Source organism: Pseudophryne corroboree, chromosome 1, assembly GCF_028390025.1.
Source record: "Pseudophryne corroboree isolate aPseCor3 chromosome 1, aPseCor3.hap2, whole genome shotgun sequence".
Lineage (NCBI taxonomy): Eukaryota > Metazoa > Chordata > Amphibia > Anura > Myobatrachidae > Pseudophryne > Pseudophryne corroboree.
Window position 1 is genome coordinate 1,150,465,137 of NC_086444.1, and position 17,894 is coordinate 1,150,483,030.

At 47.6% G+C, this 17,894-nt stretch overlaps 1 protein-coding gene across 2 annotated transcripts in view; it reads left to right on the forward strand.

Moving 5' to 3' along the window:
* The window catches only part of ZFYVE28 (zinc finger FYVE-type containing 28), a 270,674-nt gene that overhangs the window by 166,438 nt on the left and 86,342 nt on the right, over positions 1 to 17,894 (forward strand). For both annotated transcript variants that reach the window (XM_063924675.1, XM_063924685.1), the window contains exons 5-6: positions 2,637 to 2,726; positions 10,691 to 10,780. In XM_063924675.1, the coding sequence (XP_063780745.1) occupies positions 2,637 to 2,726; positions 10,691 to 10,780 (180 nt within the window). The remainder of the gene's footprint in view (positions 1 to 2,636; positions 2,727 to 10,690; positions 10,781 to 17,894) is intronic.

Consider the following 17,894-nt stretch of genomic DNA (forward strand, 5'->3'; position numbering starts at 1 on the left):
AACGACTCGGCTGTCTTTCTTAGGCATGATTCTGGACACAGAACAAAAGAGTGTTTTTCTCCCGATGAAAAAAGACCAGGAACTCCAGAACATGGTCAGAGACCTGTTAAAACCGAAAAGAGTGTCAGTCCATCAATGCACTCGAGTACTGGGGAAAATGGCGACCTACAAGGCCATCCCCTTCGGCAGGGTTCATGCGAGGACTTTTCAGTGGGACCTTCTGGACAAGTGGTCCGGCTCCCACCTTCAAATACATCAGAAAATAACCTTGTCCCCCAGGGCCAGGGTGTCTCTCCTGTGGTGGCTGCAGAGTGCTCACCTTCTAGAGGGTCGCAGGTTCGGCATTCAGGACTGGGTTCTGGTGACCACGGACGCGAGCCTCCGAGGATGGGGAGCAGTCACACAAGGAAGGAATTTTCAGGGACACTGGTCAAGCCAGGAGGCTTGTCTACACATCAACATACTGGAATTGAGGACCATAGACAACGACCTACGACAAGCGGAGAATATTCTTCGCGACCTACCGGTTCTGATTCAATCAGACAACGTCACAGCCATGGCTCATGTAAACCGCCAAGGCGGGACAAGGAGCAGAGTGGCAATGGCGGAAGCCACCAGGATTCTGCGCTGGGCAGAAATGCACGTAAGCGCTCTGTCAGCGGTATTCATTCCGGGAGTGGACAACTGGGACGCAGACTTCCTCAGCAGACACGATCTCCATCCAGGAGAGTGGGGACTTCATCAAGAAGTTTTTGCATAGATAACAAGTCTTTGGGGACTTCCTCAAATATACATGATGGCGTCACGCCTCAACAAGAAGCTTCGGAGGTATTGTGCCAGGTCAAGGGACCCTCAGGCAGTAGCGGTGGACGCCCTGGTGACACCATGGGTGTTTCAGTCGGTCTATGTGTACCCTCCTCTTCCTCTCATCTCAAAAATATTGAGAATCATAATACGGAAAAGAGTGCAGACAATACTCATTGTTCCAGATTGGCCTCAAAGGGCCTGGTGTTCAGATCTTCAGGAGCTGCTCACAGAAGATCCATGGCCTCTTCCTCTCAGGGAGGACCTGTTGCAGCAGGGGCCCTGCGTGTTCCAAGACTTAAAGCGGTTACGTTTGACGGCATGGCGGTTGAACACCGAATCCTAGCTGGGAAGGGTATTCCGGAAGAAGTCATCCCTACTCTGATAAAGGCTAGGAAGGAGGTGACGGCGAAACATTATCACCGTATCTGGAGGAAGTATGTTTCTTGGTGTGAAGCCAAGAATGCTCCTACGGAAGATTTCCACTTGGGCCGGTTTCTCCACTTTCTACAGACAGGAGTGGATATGGGCCTAAAGTTAGGCTCCATTAAGGTACAGATTTTGGCTCTATCTATATTCTTCCAGAAAGAATTGGCTTCTCTCCCAGAAGCCCAGACTCATCCTCAATTTTTGCCTAAGGTGGTGTCATCGTTTCATATGAACCAACCTATTGTGGTGCCTGTGGCTACGGGAGACTTGGAGGATTCCAAATCCCTTGATGTAGTCAGGGCCTTAAAAATTTACGTAGCCAGGACGGCTCGGATTAGGAAAACAGAAGCTCTGTTTGTTCTGTATGCAGCCAACAAGGTTGGCGCTCCTGCTTCTAAGCAGACTATTGCTCGCTGGATCTGTAACCTGATTCAGCAGGCTCATGCTACGGCTGGATTGCCGGTACCAAATTCGGTAAAGGCCCATTCCACTAGGAAGGTGGGCTCTTCTTGGGAGGCTGCCCGAGGCGTCTCGGCTTTACAGCTTAGCCGAGCGGCTACTTGGTCGGGTTCAAACACTTTTGCAAAATTCTACAAGTTTGATACCCTGGCTGAGGAGGACCTCATGTTTGCTCAATCGGTGCTGCAGAGTCATCCGCCATCTCCCGCCCGGTTTGGCGCTTTGGTATAATCCCCATGGTCCTTACGGAGTCCCCAGCATCCTCTAGGACGTAAGAGAAAATAAGATTTTAAACCTACCGGTAAATCTTTTTCTCCTAGTCCGTAAAGGATGCTGGGCGCCCGTCCCACTGCGGACATATTTCTGCATGACTTGTATATAGTTGTTGCTTACATAAGGGTTATGTTACAGTTAGATTCAGTCGTTGGCTGATACTGTTTTATTCATACTGTTAACTGGTTGCGTATATTCCAGGTTATACGGTGTGGATGGTGTGGGCTGGTATGAATCTTGCCCTTAGATTAACAAAAATCCTTTCCTCGTACTGTCCGTCTCCTCTGGGCACAGTTTCTCTAACTGAGGTCTGGAGGAGGGGCATAGAGGGAGGAGCCAGTGTACACCCATTCTAAAGTTCTTTATAGTGCCCATGTCTCCTGCGGAGCCAGTCTAAACCCCATGGTCCTTACGGAGTCCCCAGCATCCTCTACGGACTAGGAGAAAAAGATTTACCGGTAGGTTTAAAATCTTATTTTTCCCTCTTGCCTAATCAGCACACCCTTCTCTTTTTCCTACCCCTGCCCAGTGAGCCAGTTTGAGCACCTCATAGGATCTGAGACAAATTACAGTTCGGCGACAGAGTTACAAAAAATATATCATAAGTGACTTAAAAAGGAAAATGTCCTCTTACATTTCTGTTCGTTTTTTTTTTTTTTCTCATCCTGCAGTTACGTGTCAGCCATGGTACCTGTGAAATCCCCAAAAGAGTACTATGTGCAGCAGGAAGTAATTGTCCTTTTCTGTGAAACTGTTGAAAGGTAAGTGTAGTCATGAAGCCAATTGAAGAGAATATTGGGGCACATTTTTGACTGTGGGGAAGTAAATGGTGGTGTCCTTAGCAACTGAAAAGATCAGACTAAGGCAACGTTCCGTAGTGGGGGGAGGGGGAGATATATAAAACCTTGTAGAGAGAGATAAATGTTACAGGCTATTTGAAAAAATGACAAGAACTGATTGGTTGGTACTTTATTTCTCTCCACTTTGTCTACGTTTTGATACATGTCCCCCTTAATCTTTTCTAAATTCATATATACTCAGATTTACATTTGAAGAGGATCCTGTAATTAATGATATGATCTGAATGCTCATAGCCACATGAGAATCATGATTGATTTAGTAATTTAGCATAGACCTGCATGACTGTAGGCAGCCACAGTCTGAGAGTTGTATAGTGGAAGGAACAGGGTTCCCCAGCAGCAGAGGGGATCAGGAGATGAGGGAAGTGTTAGTGAGGACAGGACAGTATGTGACAGGGGGCAGTGACGTGATGTATGAAGAGAATGGAGGTAGCAGGAGGCTGCAGTCTGAGAGTTATATAGTGGAAAGAGCAGGGTGCCTCAGCAGCACAGAGATGTGTTGAGGTTTGTGAGGTTGCCTCTGTAGACATAACTTTGTGTCAGGCGCATCACTTCATGTTCATACGCCTAGCTCATTTTGTATAATTACCTGTGCATGACCTATAAATGTACTTCATTGTTTTAAACTATCATTTCATTATCCCATTGAGACATTGCCGTTTGTAAGGGGCATCCAGTCAAACTTACTGTTACTAGAAATTGTTAGTCAAATAAAGTAAAATGGTCTCTTGTGCTAATAATGAGATCGTATATCCAGCTCGAACTGCAGATCAGCGCTGCGTAAGCCGTTAATTAAAAGTCTTTCTTCTACAGAAGAAAAAGTAATTTTCTCTAACATCCTAAGTGGATGCTGGGGACTCCGTCAGGACCATGGGGAATAGCGGCTCCGCAGGAGACAGGGCACAAAAATAAAGCTTTAGGATCAGGTGGTGTGTACTGGCTCCTCCCCCTATGACCCTCCTCCAAGCCTCAGTTAGGTTTTTGTGCCCGTCCGAGCAGGGTGCAATCTAGGTGGCTCTCTTAAAGAGCTGCTTAGAAAAAGTTTTTTTTAGGTTTTTTATTTTCAGTGAGTCCTGCTGGCACTCTCCCCTGCACTGCACTACAGAAACAGGGTAAAACAGAGAGGGGGGGCATTTTTTGGCGATATACTGGATATATTTAAGCTGCTATAAGGAACAACACTTATATAAGGTTGTTCCCATATATATTATAGCGCTTGGGTGTGTGCTGGCAAACTCTCCCTCTGTCTCCCCAAAGGGCTAGTGGGGTCCTGTCTTCGATAAGAGCATTCCCTGTGTGTCTGCTGTGTGTCGGTACGTGTGTGTCGACATGTATGAGGACGATGTTGGCGTGGAGGCAGAGCAATTGCCGATAATGGTGATGTCACCCCCCAGGGAGTCGACACCGGAATGGATGGCTTTGTTTATGGAATTACGTGATAATGTCAGCACATTACAAAAATCAGTTGACGACATGAGACGGCCGGCAAACCAGTTAGTACCTGCCCAGGCGTCTCAGACACCGTCAGGGGCTGTAAAACGCCCTTTACCTCAGTCGGTCGACACAGACCCAGACACAGACACTGAATCTAGTGTCGACGGTGATGAAACAAACGTATTTTCAAGTAGGGCCACACGTTATATGATCACGGCAATGAAGGAGGCTTTGCATATCTCTGATGCTGCAAGTACCACAAAAAGGGGTATTATGTGGGGGGTGAAAAAACTACCTGTAGTTTTTCCTGAATCAGAGGAATTAAATGATGTATGTGATGAAGCGTGGTTTAACCCAGATAGAAAAATGCTAATTTCAAAAAAGTTATTAGCATTATACCCTTTCCCGCCAGAGGTTAGGGCGCGCTGGGAAACACCCCCTAGGGTGGATAAGGCGCTCACACGCTTATCAAAACAAGTGGCGTTACCGTCTCCGGATACGGCCGCCCTCAAGGATCCAGCAGATAGGAGACTGGAAACTACCCTAAAAAGTATATACACACATACTGGTGTTATACTGCGACCGGCCATCGCCTCAGCCTGGATGTGCAGTGCTGGGGTCGTCTGGTTGGATTCCCTGACTGAAAATATTGATACCCTGGATAGGGACAGTATTTTATTGACTATAGAGCAATTAAAGGATGCTTTCCTTTATATGCGAGATGCGCAGAGAGATATTTGCACTCTGGCATCGAGAGTAAATGCGATGTCCATATCTGCCAGAAGGAGTTTATGGACGCGACAGTGGTCAGGTGATGCGGATTCCAAACGACATATGGAAGTATTGCCGTATAAAGGGGAGGAATTATTTGGCGTCGGTCTATCGGATCTGGTGGCCACGGCAACTGCCGGAAAATCCACCTTTTTACCTCAGACCCCCTCCCAACAGAAAAAGACACCGTCTTTTCAGCCGCAGTCCTTTCGGTCCTATAAGAACAAGCGGACAAAAGGACAGTCATATCTGCCTAGGGGCAGAGGAAGGGGTAAGAGAGGGCAGCAAGCAGCCCCTGCCCAGGAACAGAAGCCCTCCCAGGGTTCTGCAAAGCCCTCAGCATGACGCTGGGGCCTTACAAGCGGACTCAGGAACGGTGGGGGGTCGACTCAAGAATTTCAGCGCACAGTGGGCTTGCTCACAGGTGGACCCCTGGATTCTGCAGGTAGTATCTCAGGGTTACAGGTTGGAATTCGAGAAGTCTCCCCCTCGCCGGTTCCTAAAGTCTGCTTTGCCAACGTCTCCCTCAGACAGGGAGACGGTATTGGAAGCCATTCACAAGCTGTTTGCTCAGCAGGTGATAGTCAAGGTACCCCTCCTACAACAGGGAAAGGGGTATTACTCCACGCTATTTGTGGTACCGAAGCCGGACGGCTCGGTAAGACCTATTCTAAATCTGAAATCTTTGAACCTGTACATACAAAAATTCAAGTTCAAGATGGAGTCACTCAGAGCAGTGATAGCGAATCTGGAAGAAGGGGACTTTATGGTGTCCCTGGACATAAAGGATGCTTACCTGCATGTCCCAATTTGCCCTTCACATCAAGGGTACCTCAGGTTCGTGGTGCAAAACTGTCATTATCAGTTTCAGACGCTGCCGTTTGGATTGTCCACGGCACCTCGGGTCTTTACCAAGGTAATGGCCGAAATGATGATTCTTCTGCGAAGAAGAGGCGTATTAATTATCCCTTACTTGGACGATCTCCTGATAAGGGCAAGGTCCAGAGAACAGCTGGAGGACGGAGTAGCACTAACCCAAGTAGTGCTGCAACAACACGGGTGGATTCTGAATTTTCCAAAATCTCAGTTGACCCCGACAACACGTCTGCTGTTCCTGGGAATGATTCTGGACACGGTTCAGAAAAAGGTGTTTCTTCCGGAGGAGAAAGCCAGGGAGTTATCCGAACTTGTCAGGAACCTCCTAAAACCAGGGACAGTGTCTGTACATCAATGCACAAGAGTCCTGGGAAAGATGGTGGCTTCTTACGAAGCGATTCCATTCGGCAGATTCCACGCACGAACTTTTCAGTGGGATCTGCTGGACAAATGGTCCGGATCGCATCTGCAGATGCATCAGCGGATAACCTTATCGCCACGGACAAGGGTGTCTCTTCTGTGGTGGTTGCAGAGTGCTCATCTGTTAGAGGGCCGCAGATTCGGCATACAGGACTGGGTCCTGGTGACAACGGATGCCAGTCTGAGAGGCTGGGGAGCGGTCACACAAGGAAGAAACTTCCAGGGAGTATGGTCAAGCCTGGAGATGTCTCTTCACATAAATATACTGGAGCTAAGAGCGATTTACAATGCTCTAAGTCTGGCAAAACCCCTGCTTCAGGGTCAGCCGGTGTTGATCCAGTCGGACAACATCACGGCAGTCGCCCACGTAAACAGACAGGGCGGCACAAGAAGCAGGACAGCAATGGCAGAAGCTGCAAGGATTCTTCGCTGGGCGGAAGATCATGTGATAGCACTGTCAGCAGTATTAATTCCGGGAGTGGACAACTGGGAAGCAGACTTCCTCAGCAGACACGATCTACACCCGGGAGAGTGGGGACTTCATCCAGAAGTCTTCCACATGATTGTGAACCGTTGGGAAAAACCAATGGTGGATATGATGGCGTCCCGCCTCAACAAAAAACTGGACAGGTATTGCGCCAGATCAAGAGATCCTCAGGCAATAGCTGTGGACGCTCTGGTAACACCGTGGGTGTTCCAGTCAGTGTATGTGTTCCCTCCTCTGCCTCTCATACCAAAAGTACTGAGAATTATACGGCAGAAGGGAGTAAGAACGATACTAGTGGCTCCGGATTGGCCAAGAAGAACTTGGTACCCGGAACTTCAAGAGATGCTCACGGAGGATCCGTGGCCTCTACCTCTAAGACGGGACCTGCTTCAGCAGGGACCGTGTCTATTCCAAGACTTACCGCGGCTGCGTTTGACGGCATGGCGGTTGAACGCCGAATTCTAAAGGAAAAAGGCATTCCGGAAGAGGTCATTCCTACACTGGTAAAAGCCAGGAAGGAGGTGACTGCACAACATTATCACCGCACTTGGAGAAAATATGTTGCGTGGTGTGAGGCCAGGAAGGCCCCCACGGAGGAATTTCAACTGGGTCGATTCCTACATTTCCTGCAAACAGGATTGTCTATGGGCCTCAAATTGGGGTCCATTAAGGTTCAAATTTCGGCCCTGTCGATTTTCTTCCAGAAAGAATTGGCTTCAGTTCCTGAAGTCCAGACTTTTGTAAAAGGAGTACTACATATACAGCCCCCGGTTGTGCCCCCAGTGGCACCGTGGGATCTTAATGTAGTCTTGGATTTTCTCAAATCCCATTGGTTTGAGCCGCTCAAATCGGTGGAGCTGAAGTATCTCACATGGAAAGTAACCATGCTACTGGCCCTGGCTTCAGCCAGGAGAGTATCAGAATTGGCGGCTTTATCATATAAGAGCCCATATCTGATTTTCCATACGGACAGGGCAGAACTGCGGACGCGTCCTTATTTTCTGCCTAAGGTGGTGTCAGCGTTTCACCTGAACCAGCCTATTGTGGTGCCTGCGGCTACTAACGAGTTGGAGGATTCCAAGTTGTTGGACGTTGTCCGGGCATTGAAAATATATATTTCAAGAACGGCCGGAGTCAGAAAGTCTGACTCACTGCTTATATTGTATGCACCCAACAAGATGGGTGCTCCTGCTTCTAAGCAGACGATTGCTCGTTGGATTTGTAGCACAATTCAACTTGCACATTCTGTGGCAGGCTTGCCACAACCTAAATCTGTCAAGGCCCATTCCACAAGGAAAGTGGGCTCATCCTGGGCGGCTGCCCGGGGAGTCTCGGCATTACAACTCTGCCGAGCTGCTACTTGGTCAGGGGCAAATACGTTTGCAAAATTCTACAAATTTGATACCCTGGCTGAGGAGGACCTTGAGTTCTCTCATTCGGTGCTGCAGAGTCATCCGCACTCTCCCGCCCGTTTGGGAGCTTTGGTATAATCCCCATGGTCCTGACGGAGTCCCCAGCATCCACTTAGGACGTTAGAGAAAATAAGAATTTACTTACCGATAATTCTATTTCTCGTAGTCCGTAGTGGATGCTGGGCGCCCATCCCAAGTGCGGATTGTCTGCAATACTTGTACATAGTTATTGTTACAAAAAAATCGGGTTGTTATTTGTTGTGAGCCGTCTGTTCAGAGGCTCCTACGTTTGTCATACTGTTAACTGGGTTCAGATCACAAGTTATATGGTGTGATTGGTGTGGCTGGTATGAGTCTTACCCGGGGTTCAATATCCTTCCTTATTGTGTACGCTCGTCCGGGCACAGTATCCTAACTGAGGCTTGGAGGAGGGTCATAGGGGGAGGAGCCAGTACACACCACCTGATCCTAAAGCTTTATTTTTGTGCCCTGTCTCCTGCGGAGCCGCTATTCCCCATGGTCCTGACGGAGTCCCCAGCATCCACTACGGACTACGAGAAATAGAATTATCGGTAAGTAAATTCTTATTATTGAAAGCACTGTCCGTATGTAAAATGGTATTAGCGTATGCTGGTGAAACACACTACTGGTCTGCATATTTATCAAAAATCTTTATATGCAGAGGTTTACGCTGTAATTGAATTATTTCTGGGTAGAAAAGTGGAGTTTAAAGCATCACGATCTGTGTTACATATTGAGGTAGTGGAACGTCTGCTTAAAGAGAAGAGAATGAATCCTTTTAAAGTTGAATAGTGCTTAGTCTGCAGCAGCCGAGCAGGGCACAGCTTTTCTTTAATATTTCTGTAAAAACCCTTTCATGGCTCCTTACAGATGTGTATTACACAGCTGTGCTTTGCATGCTCTACGTTCAAAGTGGACTCATCAGAGAGGATAGGCAACCATTTTGTGAGCTGTACCATTATTCAGCCACTGAATGCTGTAGTTCAGAGGTTCTTAAACCTGGTCCTCAAGGCACCCCAACAGTCCAGGTTTTCGGTATATACATGGCTCAGCACAGATGGTTAAGTCAAATTGACTGATGTGCTAATTACCTGTGGCGAAGCATGGATTTACTTAAAACCTGGACCGTTGGGATGCCTTGAGAACCACGTTTGAGGACCTCTACACTAGTTACTAGTGACCTCACATATGCAGCCATTTTGTGGGCTGTACCAATAATCAGCCTATGAATTCACTAGTAACAAGTGACCTCACATAGGCATTAGGCAGCCATTTTGTTCAGGCTAGTTTTTTTTGTCTTTCAAATATAGCCTATCAATTCACTAGGAGTATCTTGTGCCTACGGTCGGAACACTGACTTCAGGGGACCTTTTGTTTGTAAATGTGGTTTCCACGGACCATAAAATCCACATCATACTAATTTAGGTAAAACCATTATAAAAACATACTGTACTCCCATTTATGTAGCTGAATTCTGTGCATAGTCATTATCCAACTGCAAGAACACATCCATACCTCCAAACATATTCGTTTTCTGAACCGGGGCATTCCCTCCTAAAAAGGAGTGAGGCTGCATTACACTAGGGGAACTGCTAGGTCCCTGTGGGTGTGTCTAGCTTCTGAATAGGGTTGCCACCTCATCCCTTTAATTCTGGACACACATTAATTACACAGGTTCTGTGTCTGGCTGACTTCAATACTCCGTTTCACCTGGTTTTAATCAGCCACTGAACCTGTGTAATTAATATGTATCCAGAATTAAAGGGATGAGGTGGCAACCCTACTTCTGAAGCTCTTTTCTGTCCAGAATACACCTCTCCAGTGCTGCCAACAGCCATTCACCACTGCCGTGCATACTGTACCTCCCATCTTTTCCCAGAAGTCTGGAAAGAAATGGTCAGACTACTGGGATAGGGGGGCTAGTCCTCCAGGTGGCACTGTCCTTCCTGATTGGGGACAGTTGGGAGACTTGGTTACGCTGCAAGTGATCTGGAGGGTGTACTATGACTGGCCGGCTGTCGAGATCCCAGCATACCGGCAGCAGGATCCCAACCGACGGAATGCCGACAGCGCGACTAGCGCAAAAGATTTATTCTCCCTCCAGGGCTGTCGTGGACACCCTAAGAGGGAGAATAGTTGTTGCTATCCCGGCGCCGATATCCTGAGTGCCAGAATCCCGACAGCCGGCAACCGTATATCAAGTGCCACCCGATCTGGATGTTCGGCTCGTATTGCAAAACTGTACAGCTCTTTGTTTTCCCTGCACGTTCCCTGGGACTGGTCCAAGTATGATACAGATATTTATCCGGAGCACTGCAGTGCTGTGTACAGTGACACATCTATTATCAGTCCAGCCGGAGAGTCCTGTATTTATGTGCCTGCTATACCAAGCTGTAGAATATTTCTTCTGTCACAGCACTCTTTCTGTATACCTTTCTACACAGAGCCTTAAAGCTTGGATACCTCACACAAGACATGATTGATGATTATGAACCAGCATTAATGTTTACAATCCCAAGGCTAGCCATCGTATGGCAAGTATTGTTCATTATCACATTGTTTTTTGTTTTAGAAGAGTAAAAAAAAATGTCAGCAGTCTTATTTACTGTCTGGAGTGCTTGGGCTTTTCAGTGTGAGTTTTTCTTTATCTTGGAGCACATTGCCTAAAATAGTGGAAAATCTTTTAATATAATAATCCCCTTTTCTTTGCACATTGTCCTTAATATTTTTGCTTATGAGGGCTCCTCACAGTGACCGTGGGAGGAGACACTTGCTGGTCATGTCATAGGAACATGATCACTAACCTGAATTTCTCTAACGTCCTAAGTGGATGCTGGGGACTCCGTAAGGACCATGGGGAATAGCGGCTCCGCAGGAGACTGGGCACATCTAAAGAAAGCTTTAGGACTAACTGGTGTGCACTGGCTCCTCCCCCTATGACCCTCCTCCAAGCCTCAGTTAGATTTCTGTGCCCGACGAGAAGGGTGCACACTAGGGGCTCTCCTGAGCTCTTTGTGAAAGTTTTAGTTTAGGTTTGTTATTTTCAGTGAGACCTGCTGGCAACAGGCTCACTGCATCGAGGGACTAAGGGGAGAAGAAGCAAACTCACCTGAGTGCAGAGTGGATTGGGCTTCTTGGCTACTGGACATTAGCTCCAGAGGGACGATCATAGGCCCAGCCTGGATGGGTCCCGGAGCCGCGCCGCCGGCCCCCTTACAGAGCCAGAAGAGCGAAGAGGTCCGGAAAAATCGGCGGCAGAAGACGTTCCTGTCTTCAATAAGGTAGCGCACAGCACTGCAGCTGTGCGCCATTGCTCTCAGCACACTTCATACTCCGGTCACTGAGGGTGCAGGGCGCTGGGGGGGGCGCCCTGAGACGCATTAAAACATGATAAAAATACCTTACATGGCAAAAAAAATACATCACTTATAGCTCCTGGGCTATATGGATGCATTTAACCCCTGCCAGAATATACAGAAAAACGGGAGATAAGGCCGCCGAAAAGGGGGCGGAGCCTATCTCCTCAGCACACTGGCGCCATTTTCCCTCACAGCTCAGTTGGAGGGAAGCTCCCTGGCTCTTCCCTGCAGTCACTACACTACAGAAAGGGTTAAAAAAAGAGAGGGGGGCACTAATTAGGCGCAGTATTAAAACATACAGCAGCTGTAAGGGGAAAAACACTTATATAAGGTTATCCCTGTATATATATATATATAGCGCTCTGGTGTGTGCTGGCATACTCTCCCTCTGTCTCCCCAAAGGGCTAGTGGGGTCCTGTCCTCTATCAGAGCATTCCCTGTGTGTGTGCTGTGTGTCGGTACGTTTGTGTCGACATGTATGAGGAGAAAAATGATGTGGAGACGGAGCAGAGTGTCTGTAACAGTGATGTCACCACCTAGGGGGTCGACACCTGAGTGGATGTACTGTTGAGAATTACGTGACAGTGTCAGCTCTGTATAAAAAAAAAAAAAAAAAAACAGTGGTTGACATGAGACAGCCGGCTACTCAGCTTGTGCCTGTCCAGACGTCTCATAGGCCGTCAGGGGCTCTAAAGCACCCGTTACCTCAGATGGCAGATACAGACGCCGACATGGATACTGACTCCTGTGTCGACGGTGAAGAGACAACCGTGATTTCCAGTAAGGCCACACGTTACATGATTGAGACAATGGAAAATGTTTTATACATTTCTGATAATACGAGTACCACCAAAAAGGGGTATTATGTTCGGTGAGGGAAAAACTACCTGTAGTTTTCCTGAATCTGAGAAATAAAATGAGGTGTGTGATGATGCGTGGGTTTCCCTCCGATAACAATTGATCATTTCTTAAAAAGTATTGGCTGTATACCCTTTCCCGCCAGAGGTTAGGGTGCGTTGGGAAACACCCCCTAGGGGGGATAAGGCGCTCACACGCTTGTAAGAACAAGGGCTCTACCCTCTCATGAGATGGCCGCCCTTAAGGATCCTGCTGATAGAAAGCAGGAGGGTATCCAAAAATGTATTCACACACATACTGGTGTTATACTGCGACCAGCAATCGCCTCAGCCTGGAGGTGCAGTGCTGGGTTGGCATGGTCGGATTCCCTGACTGGAAATATTGATATCCTAGATAAGGATAGTATATTATTGCCTATAGAGCATTTAAAAGATGCATTTCTATATATGCATGATGCACAGCGGAATATTTGCCGACTGGCATCAAGTATAAGTGCGTTGTCCAATTCTACCAGTAAAATGGTCAGGTGATGCGGATTCCAAACGGCATTTGGAAGTATTGCCTTTGAAAGGGGACATTTGGGGTCGGTCTTTTAGACCTGGTGGCCACGGCAACAACTGGGAAATCCACGTTTGTACCCCAGGTCGCCTCTCAAAATAAGACGCCGTATTATCAGGCGCAGTCCTTTGTTGGCAAGCAGACAAAAGGTTCCTCTTTTCTGCTCGTGACAGAGGGAGAGGAAAAAGGCTGAAGAGATTACCCAGTTCCCAGGAACAGAAACCCTTTCCCGCCTCTGCAAAGCCCTCAGTATGACGCTAGGGCCTTACAAGCTCAGGCACGGTGGGGGCCCGTTCTCAATGAATTTCAGTGCGCAGTGGGCTCACTCGCAAGTAGAACCCTGGACCCTTCAGGTAATATCTCAAGGGTACATATTGGAATTCGAGACGTCTCCCCCTCGCCGTTTCCAAAAGTCGGCTTTACCGACGTCTCCCTCTGACAGGGAGGCAGTTTTGGAAGCCATTCACAAGCTGTATTCCCAGCAGGTGATAATCAAGGTACCCCTCCTGCAACAGGGAACGGGGTATTATTCCACACTATTGTGGTACCGAAGCCAGACGGCTCGGTGAGACCGATTCTAAATCTAAAATCTAAAATCTTTGAACACTTACATACAGAGGTTCAAATTCAAGATTGAGTCACTCAGAGCAGTGATTGCGAACCTGGAAGAAGGGGACTACATGATGTCTCGGGACATCAAGGATGCTTACCTTCATGTCAAAATTTACCCTTCTCACCAAGGGTACCTCAGGTTATGGTACAGAACTGTCACTATCAGTTCAGACGCTGCCGTAGGGATGGTCCACGGCACCCCGGGTCTTTACCAAGGTAATGGCCGAAATGATATCCCTTCGAAGGAAGGGAATTTTAGTTATCCCTTACTTGGATGATTCCCTGATAAGGGTAAGATCCAGGGAACAGTTGGAAGTCGGTGTAGCACTATCTCAGGTAGTGTTGCGGCAGCACGATTGGATTCTCAATATTCCAAAATCGCAGCTGGTTCCGACGACTTGTCTTCTGTTTCCTAGGGATGTTCCTGGACACAGTCCAGAAAAAAAAAAGAAGAGAAAACCAGGGAGTTATCCGAGCTAGTCAGGAACCTCCTAAAACCGAACCAAGTCTCAGTGCATCAATGCACAAGGGTTCTGGGTAAAAATGGTGGCTTCCTACGAAGCAATCCCATTCGTTAGATTCCACGCAAGAACTTTCCAGTGGAACCTACTGGACAAATGGTCCGGGTCGCATTTTCAGATGCATCAGCGGATAACCCTGTCACCAAGGACAAGGGTATCCATCCTGTGGTGGTTGCAGAGTGCTCATCTTCTAGAGGGCCGCAGATTCGGCATTCAGGACTGGGTCCTGGTGACCACGGATGCCAGCCTGCGAGGCTGGGGAGCAGTCACACAGGGAAGGAATATCCAGGGCTTAGGGTCAAGCCTGGATACATCACTTCACATAAATATCCTGAAGCTAAGGGCCATTTACAATGCTCTAAGCTTAGCAAGACCTCTGCTTCAAGGTCAGCCGGTGTTGATCCAGTCGGACAACATCATGGCAGTCACCCACGTAAACAGACAGGGTGGCACAAGAAGCAGGAGGGTAATGGCAGAAGCTGCAGGGATTCTTCGCTGGGCGGAAAATCATGTGATAGCACTGTCAACAGTATTCATTCCGGGAGTGGACAACTGGGAAGCAGACTTCCTCAGCACGACCTCCACCCGGGAGAGTGGGGACTTCACCCAGAAGTCGTCCACATGATTAAAAATCTCGACAGGTATTGCGCCAGGTCAAGAGACCCTCAGGCAATAGTTGTAGACGCTCTGGTAACACCGTGGGTGTACCAGTCAGTGTATGTGTTCCCTCCTCTGCCTCTCATACCCAAGGTACTGAGATTGATAAGATGGAGAGGAGAAAGCACTATATTCGTGGCTCCGGATTGGCCAAGAAGGACTTGGTAACCGGAACTTCAAGAGATGCTCACGGAGGATCCGTGGCCTCTACCTCTAAGAAGGGACCTGCTCCAGCAAGGACCCTGTCTGTTCCAAGACTTACCGCGGCTGCGTTTGACGGCATGCCGGTTGAACACCGGATCCTGAAGGAAAAAAGGCATTCCGGATGAAGTCATCCATATCCTGATCTAAAGCCAGGAAGGATGTAACCGCAAAAACATTATCACCGCAATTGGCGAAAATATGTTGCGTAGTGCGAGGCCAGTAAGGCCCGACGGAGGAAATTCAACTGGGTCGATTCCTACATTTCCTGCAAACAGGAGTGTCTATGGGCCTGAAATTGGGGTCCATTAAGGTTCAGATTTCGGCCCTGTCAATTTTCTTCCAAAAAAGAACTAGCTTCAGTCCCTGAAGTTTAGACGTTTGTAAAAGGGGTACTGCATATACAGCCTCCTTTTGTGCCTCCAGTGGCAATTTGGGATCTCAATGTAGTTTGGGTTCCAAAAGTCACATTGGTTTGAACCACTTAAATCTGTGGAGTTAAAATATCTCGCATGGAAAGTGGTCATGCTGTTGGCCCTGGCCTGGGCCAGGCGCGTGTCAGAATTGACGGCTTTATCCTGTAAAAGCCCTTATCTGATTTTCCATTCGGACAGGGCGGAATTGAGGACTCGTCCTCAGTTTCTCCCTAAGGTGGTTCCAGCGTTTTCACCTGAACCAACCTATTGTGGTGCCTGCGGCTACTAGGGACTTGGAGGAATCCAAGTTGCTGGATGTTGTCAGGGCCCTGAAAATATGTTTCCAGGACGGCTGGAGTCAGGAAATCTGACTCGCTGTTTATCCTGTATGCACCCAACAAGCTGGGTGCTCCTGCTTCTAAGCAGACTATTGCTCGTTGGATTTGTAGTACAATTCAGCTTGCACATTCTGTGGCAGGCCTGCCACAGCTAAAATCTGTAAAAGCCCGTTCCACAAGGAAAGTGGGCTCATCTTGGGCGGCTGCCCGAGGGGTCTCGGCTTTACAACTTTGCCGAGCAGGTACTTGGTCAGGGGCAAACACGTTTGTTAAATTCTACAAATTTGATACCCTGGCTGAGGAGGACCTGGAGTTCTCTCATTCGGTGCTGCAGAGTCATCCGCACTCTCCCGCCCGTTTGGGAGCTTTGGTATAATCCCCATGGTCTTTACGGAGTCCCCAGCATCCACTTAGGACGTTAGAGAAAATAAGAATTTACTTACCGATAATTCTATTTCTCATAGTCCGTAGTGGATGCTGGGCGCCCATCCCAAGTGCGGATTGTCTGCAATACTTGTACATAGTTATTGTTACAAAAATCGGGTTATTATTGTTGGGAGCCATCTTTTCAGAGGCTCCTCTGTTATCATACTGTTAACTGGGTTCAGATCACAAGTTATACGGTGTGATTGGTGTGGCTGGTATGAGTCTTACCCGGGATTCAAAATCCTTCCTTATTGTGTACGCTCGTCCGGGCACAGTATCCTAACTGAGGCTTGGAGGAGGGTCATAGGGGGAGGAGCCAGTGCACACCAGTTAGTCCTAAAGCTTTCTTTAGATGTGCCCAGTCTCCTGCGGAGCCGCTATTCCCCATGGTCCTTACGGAGTCCCCAGCATCCACTACGGACTATAAGAAATAGAATTATCGGTAAGTAAATTCTTATTATTTACTTATTCCTCTTGTTTTTGGTTTTCCGGTTAAGGTGCATACACAATAGACGACGTCGTCGCTCTATGAGCGACGCCATCTAGTGCTTCCCCTCCTGGGCGGGGCGTTCGACGGCCCGGCATACACACTGAGCAATATGACCGTTCATATCGCTCAGTGACGTCACGCAGCGGCCGGGCCGTACAGGCAGCACCTGGACGGCAGTCCAGATTGAGCATGCATGCACTGCCGACACCGAGGGTCTTTGCCGGCATACACACTTTCCGAGAAAGTGAACGACGTTGCTCAGGAAGGAAGAAAATGAGCATCGTTGTTCATTTGATCGGCGAGTGTGTATGCACCTTTATCCTCAAAAACCTTTATGCTATAGAAAATAATAACGTTATTAAAATTGCATTTCAGGCTATTTTGACCTGTTAAGAGGGAATCATTTTTTTTTTTGTGCTTTTTTGTTTTTTTTATACTGGAAAGTTATCTTTATAAAGGTTTTTGATTCAGAATGAGCAAACCTCATTATTTGATAAATTGTGACTGCTGGTGCAGGGTGCAGGGATGGTGTTTGGGGTCAAGGGGTAAGAGTGGTGACTGTAAACCGGAAGTTCTTTAGAGGTATAAGGGGGATTGATGGCCCTTGCCTTATCCCATTCCTAATGTCAGGCGTGAACGAAGGGAATAATGCTTATATGCCCCCAACACAATCAATACTGCTAAACTAAGTAATAGCCCATTACAACTGACGAGTAGGCATGCCCGAGGAGAAGAGGTAATAACACATGTCACACTATGAAGAATGTATGGAGATAAATGAAGATTTTAGCACCATGGGTCACTTGAAAGTACAACACCTGACCTTTCCTGAATACAAATACACACACCAAACAGACAGAAAACCATTAAAGATAGATTACCCAATAGATCGTATTGCTCAAAAGGACAAAGTACAGAAAAAAACCCAATAACCATTATGTAAGAGGCCAACTTAATGTTTGTTTTTTATACGTACCTACCACATACTTATTACAGTTTCCACAATTGAATTCAGAGACAGATATATTAAGCCTGGAGAAGTGATAAGGTCGTGATAAGTGGAAGGTGATAACGCACCAGCCAATCAACTCCTAACTGTCATTTTTCAAACCTGTAATGATTGGCTGGTGCGCTATCACCTTCCACTTATCACTGCTTTATCACTTCTCCAGGCTTAATACATCTGCCCCTAAATTAGGACTGTGGTTAATA